At 41.9% G+C, this 6,257-nt stretch overlaps 1 protein-coding gene and 1 pseudogene across 1 annotated transcript; both read left to right on the top strand.

Moving 5' to 3' along the window:
- The window catches only part of LOC102982000 (protein DDI1 homolog 2-like), a 7,150-nt pseudogene extending 4,709 nt beyond the window's left edge, over window positions 1-2,441 (top strand).
- A 1,048-nt stretch (window positions 2,442-3,489) lies between these two features.
- LOC112066692 (regulatory solute carrier protein family 1 member 1-like) lies at window positions 3,490-5,729 on the top strand. The gene is given in 4 exon segments (XM_028488121.1): window positions 3,490-4,172; window positions 4,175-4,839; window positions 4,842-5,268; window positions 5,545-5,729. Coding segments are annotated over 4 exon segments (1,671 nt in total). The 5' UTR covers window positions 3,490-3,778.
- Window positions 5,730-6,257: the final 528 nt, after the last annotated feature.

The raw sequence follows: 6,257 nt of genomic DNA, 5'->3' as shown, positions 1-6,257 counted from the left end.
CGCGTCCGGAGCCTGTGCTCCGCAACGGGAGAGGCCACAACAGTGAGAGGCCCGCGTACCGCAAAAAAAAATAAAAATAATAAAAATAAAAAACCCACCTCCTAATAAAAATCAACATTCAGAAGAAAAAAAGAAACAAAAGACAAACAAAAAAACCAACTCTGGGAAGTGCCAGCCACCAGGAGCCCAGCAGTCCCACTCATCTCCTGGAAAAATAGCTTCATCAGGGCTTGGACAATCCAGCCTTGTTCTGATACCTATTGCTGGCCAACTCCCCCACGAGCTGACCTTGCTGGAGGAACGCAATCCACCCTGGCAGATGCTCTGCTCAGAGAAGATCTTGAGAAATCTTCTAGGATCCTGGTGGAGCAGCAACAGGACCGAGCCTGGAGAGAGCAAGAAAGGATTCATCTCTTTTCTGCGGATCCTTTTGATCTTGAAGCTCAGGCAAAGATAGAAGATATAAGGCAACAGAACATTGAGGAAAACATGACAATAGCTATGGAAGAGGGTCTGGAAGGTTTTTGCTGAGTAGTGATGCTTTATATTAACTGCAAAGTGAATGCACATCCTTTGAAAACCTTTGTTGACTCAGGTGCCCAGATGACCATTACGAGCCAAGCTTGTGCAGAAACGTGTAATATTGGGTTGGACAAAAAGTGCCTTCGGTTTTTAAGTAAAACTAAAAGACACATTTTTTCATTTTCACCAAGGACTTTATTGAACAATGTATTCACCCTTTTGTTCCACTACCTTTTGCCATTTTTCAGGCAACTTCATAATTCCATCTTCCCAAAACTTTTCATCTTTTTGAGCAAAGAATTGTTCCAGGTGCCTTTTACAGTCTTCCAGGGAATTGAATTTTTTTCCATTAAAAGAATTTTGTAAAGGCCTAAATAAATGGAAATCTGAAGGTGCAATGTCTGGTGAATACGGCAGATGAGTTGGAACTTCCCAGCAAGCTCTAACAGTTTTTGTCTGGCCATCAAAGAAACATGTGGTCTTGCATTATCCTGATGGAAGATGATGCATTTTCTGTTGACTAATTCTGGATGCTTTTCGTTGAGTGCTGCTTTCAGTTGGTCTAATTGAGAGCAGTACTTTTTGGAATTAATCATTTGGTTTTCCAGAAGGAGCTCATAATAGAGGACTCCCTTCCAGTCCCACCATATGCACAACATCACCTTCTTTGGAAGACGACTGGCCTTTGATGTGGTTGGTGGTGGTTCATTTCACTTGCCCCGCAATTTCTTCTGTTCCACGTTATTGTACAGTATCCACTTTTCATCGCCCGTCACAATTTGTTTTAAAAACAGAACATTTTCATTACATTTCAATAGAGAATTGCATGCGGAAATACAGTCAAGAAGATTTTTTTCGCTTAACTTATGTGGAACCCAAACATCAAAGTGATTAACATAACCAACTTGGTGCAATGATTTTCAACGCTTGATTTGGATATTTTGAGTATGTCGGCTATCTCCTGCATGATATAATGTTGACTGTTCTCACCGCAACGGGAGAGGCCACAACAGTGAGAGGCCCGCGTACCGCAAAAAAAAATAAAAATAATAAAAATAAAAAACCCACCTCCTAATAAAAATCAACATTCAGAAGAAAAAAAGAAACAAAAGACAAACAAAAAAACCAACTCTGGGAAGTGCCAGCCACCAGGAGCCCAGCAGTCCCACTCATCTCCTGGAAAAATAGCTTCATCAGGGCTTGGACAATCCAGCCTTGTTCTGATACCTATTGCTGGCCAACTCCCCCACGAGCTGACCTTGCTGGAGGAACGCAATCCACCCTGGCAGATGCTCTGCTCAGAGAAGATCTTGAGAAATCTTCTAGGATCCTGGTGGAGCAGCAACAGGACCGAGCCTGGAGAGAGCAAGAAAGGATTCATCTCTTTTCTGCGGATCCTTTTGATCTTGAAGCTCAGGCAAAGATAGAAGATATAAGGCAACAGAACATTGAGGAAAACATGACAATAGCTATGGAAGAGGGTCTGGAAGGTTTTTGCTGAGTAGTGATGCTTTATATTAACTGCAAAGTGAATGCACATCCTTTGAAAACCTTTGTTGACTCAGGTGCCCAGATGACCATTACGAGCCAAGCTTGTGCAGAAACGTGTAATATTGGGTTGGACAAAAAGTGCCTTCGGTTTTTAAGTAAAACTAAAAGACACATTTTTTCATTTTCACCAAGGACTTTATTGAACAATGTATTCACCCTTTTGTTCCACTACCTTTTGCCATTTTTCAGGCAACTTCATAATTCCATCTTCCCAAAACTTTTCATCTTTTTGAGCAAAGAATTGTTCCAGGTGCCTTTTACAGTCTTCCAGGGAATTGAATTTTTTTCCATTAAAAGAATTTTGTAAAAGCCTAAATAAATGGAAATCTGAAGGTGCAATGTCTGGTGAATACGGCAGATGAGTTGGAACTTCCCAGCAAGCTCTAACAGTTTTTGTCTGGCCATCAAAGAAACATGTGGTCTTGCATTATCCTGATGGAAGATGATGCATTTTCTGTTGACTAATTCTGGATGCTTTTCGTTGAGTGCTGCTTTCAGTTGGTCTAATTGAGAGCAGTACTTTTTGGAATTAATCATTTGGTTTTCCAGAAGGAGCTCATAATAGAGGACTCCCTTCCAGTCCCACCATATGCACAACATCACCTTCTTTGGAAGACGACTGGCCTTTGATGTGGTTGGTGGTGGTTCATTTCACTTGCCCCGCAATTTCTTCTGTTCCACGTTATTGTACAGTATCCACTTTTCATCGCCCGTCACAATTTGTTTTAAAAACAGAACATTTTCATTACATTTCAATAGAGAATTGCATGCGGAAATACAGTCAAGAAGATTTTTTTCGCTTAACTTATGTGGAACCCAAACATCAAAGTGATTAACATAACCAACTTGGTGCAATGATTTTCAACGCTTGATTTGGATATTTTGAGTATGTCGGCTATCTCCTGCATGATATAATGTTGACTGTTCTCAATTAATGTCTTGATTTGATCGCTATCAACTTCAACTGGTCTACCCAACTGTGGAGCATACTCCAGCGAGAAATTTCCAGCACAAAACTTCACAAACCACTTTTGACATATTTATCAGTCACAGCACCTTCTCCATACACTGCGCAAATCATTTCTTGCGTTTCAGTTGCGTTTTTGCCTTTCTTGAAGTAATCAAGCATAATATGCCAAAAATTAATCTTCAATATTGAACTGGGTACACAAAAATTCACCAATTTTGATAAGTCTTTTTTAAAATGCGTGCTGATATGACAGCTGTCACATACAATCTAACAAAATTGTTTAGAATGACGTTAAAGACAACTAAGTACTACTAGAGCCATCTTACAGAAAAAAACGAACGAACCTTTTGGCCAACCCAAAATAATGAGTCTGGAGGACCGTTGGTGGACACCCAGAAGATTATTGGAAGAGTACATCTAGTTCAGGTAAAAATTGAAGGCGATTTCCTGGCGTGTTCCTTCTCTATACTTGAGGAAGAGCCCATGGACATGGTTCTGGCACTGGACATGCTGAAATGGCATCAGAGTTTCACTGACCTCAAGAAAAATGTACTCGTGATCAGCACCACAGGCTCACAGACCACCTTTCTTCCGGAGAAGGAGTTACCAGAGTGTGCCCAGTTGGCGTATGTGGCCAGGCAAGAGGAAATACGGCCAAAGGAGGTTGCAGACCAAGAATTAGCAGAAGCCCTTCAAAAATCTGTAGAGGATGCAGAGCGTCAGAGGTCATGATGCATGTCATGTGTGTGTACTGCAGCTGAAGTGGGCCCCAGAGCAGAGAAAAGAGGTAAAGAAACTGCCTCACTGGGAATGTCATCATTACCAACATCAGGTGGATTTAACCATCAAGCCCATCCTTCAGGACAGAGTCCTGAGATTGGTAATCCTCCAAATCTTGCTCACTCTGTCTCTGCTTCAGTCTACCCCATCAAGCCCCGTGACCCAGACAGCATTGAACCTAAAGCTGTGAAGGCTTTGAAGGCTTCAGCTGAATTCCAGATAACCTCTGAAAAGAAAGAACATCTTCCTCTACAGGATCTTTCTGATTGTGCTTCCTCAACAGACAGTGCTCCAGCAAACCAGAGTCCAGCTACGCCTTTGCAGAATTCACTTGAAGAAGTCATTGTTGCAGAAATCTAGCGAAATCTGCTGCAAGAAGCACCCAGGGCCTCAAATCTCATCTCCACACAAGACAGGAAGCTAGGTTATTTGTCACAGCTACTAGGATGCAAGAACCACAGAGGCTTATCAGTGAAAATGGTTGGCATCCAGAATATCAGTACCTGAGTCAGGTAAATGACCTTCAGCAGCATGAAGAACCAAGGAATGAACAGCATGAGGTTATACAACAAAATGCTCCACATGACCAAGAACATCTTTATAACAGAGGGGACCTTGAACTTCTTGGAGAAGAACAACAGAATCAACAAAGAAGAGTTGATTTGAAAGCTACAATGAAAGGAGACAGTTTACAGCAGAATGGGGACCTTCCAGGTACAGAGAAAAATATTCTACCTTCAGGATGCTTTGGCTGCTCAAATTCAGAAACACTTGTGGAAGTAGATACAGTAGAACAGTCCCTAGTTGCTGTGCTTGTTTCAGCAGGCAATCAAAATACCAATGTCAAGAACATCGGTGCATCTGATCTCACCTTAGATAATCCCTTGATGGAAGTAGAAACATCAGAATGTAACCTTTCCCCTGAAATTTTGAGTAATTCCATTTCCACTCAGGATTTACAGCTTCTAGAAAGTAATGTTGAAATATCTAGAACAAATAAAGAATATGGGAATTGCCCTCCTCTTTAAGTCTCTGTGGCAGTGGTCAGCCCTCTGCAGAGTCAACAGAGGAATCTTGCTCATCTATAACAGCAGCCTTGAAGGAACTTCATGAACTTTTGGTCATTAATAGTAAACCAGCTTGAGAAAACACATCTGAAGAAGTTACCTGTCAATCAGAGATAGTAACTAAGGGCCAAACAGGTATTAAGGACCATTCTGAAAGATGGTCCCCAAATGAGCATCTTACAGCTACCCAGAGTGAACAGTGTTCACAAGTCTCCTTTCATCAGGCCATATCTGTATCAGTGAAGACAGAAGAATTAACAGACACTTCAACTGATGCTGGAGTAGAAGATGTAGAAAATATTAACTTCAGGGGTCCATGTGATAGCCTTTTAACTGATAAGGAAGGTGTCCCCAAATCTAGGGAATCAATAAATGAGAGTAGGGCTTCCCTGGTGGCCAGTGGTTGAGAGTCCGCCTGCCGATGCAGGGCGCACGGGTTCGTGCCCCGGTCTGGGAAGATCCCACATGCCGTGGAGCGGCTAGGCCCATGAGCCATGGCCGCTGGGCCTGCGCGTCCGGAGCCTGTGCTCCGCAACCGGAGGCCACAACAGAGAGAGGCCCGCGTACCGCAAAAAATAAATAAATAAATAAATGAGAGCAGTTCTGTCACTCTAGGCTCAGCTAAAATGTCTAATTAACTACACTGCCCCTTAGGTGTAGAAATTTCACCCAGACTTTTAGCAAGTGAGGAGGATGCACTCAATCAGACTTCTGAGCAAACCGAATCCTTGTCATCCAGTATCATATTGGTTAAAGATTCAAGTCAGTGCACACAGAATCCAGTGACAGACAGGCCTGAGACCAGAGAAAATGTTCTGAAGCTGCAGGGCCACTTCTAGAATTTGAACCACCTACCAGCCATCCATCGTCAAGTCCCTCTTTTCTTACACAATTAATTTTTTCTGCTGCAGACATTGACCAGATTCTCCGTGCTGGCTTTACTTTTCAGGAAACTCTTGGGGCTTTGCATTGAGTTGGTGGAAATGCAGACCTTGCACTTATTGTTTTGCTAGCAAAGAACATTGTAGTTCCTATATAAGCATGGAAAAGTGGTCTAGACATTACTCCATTCCCTTAAAAAAAGCTACACACACACACACATACACACACACACACACACACACACACACACTCACTGCATATACAGTATATGTAGAAACCTGCAAGCAGAATGTTGAGCCAGATTTTTTTTAAATATTATTTTTGGCCAAAGTAATTTTTGATCTCTCGACTGATGGATTTGTCTGTTCTATTTGTTAAAATTTGGGCCTTTTAAAATGTATTGGCAGTATGTGCATACAAAAGCTTTTTATTATCATTAAGATGATGTAATCTGGAATAAAATTGATGGTATTGTGTATAGCATA

This window comes from Physeter macrocephalus, chromosome 4 (assembly GCF_002837175.3).
Source record: "Physeter macrocephalus isolate SW-GA chromosome 4, ASM283717v5, whole genome shotgun sequence".
Classification (NCBI taxonomy): domain Eukaryota; kingdom Metazoa; phylum Chordata; class Mammalia; order Artiodactyla; family Physeteridae; genus Physeter; species Physeter macrocephalus.
The sequence above is the reverse complement of the archived record's forward strand: the minus strand, read 5'-3'. Positions and strand labels throughout refer to the sequence as shown.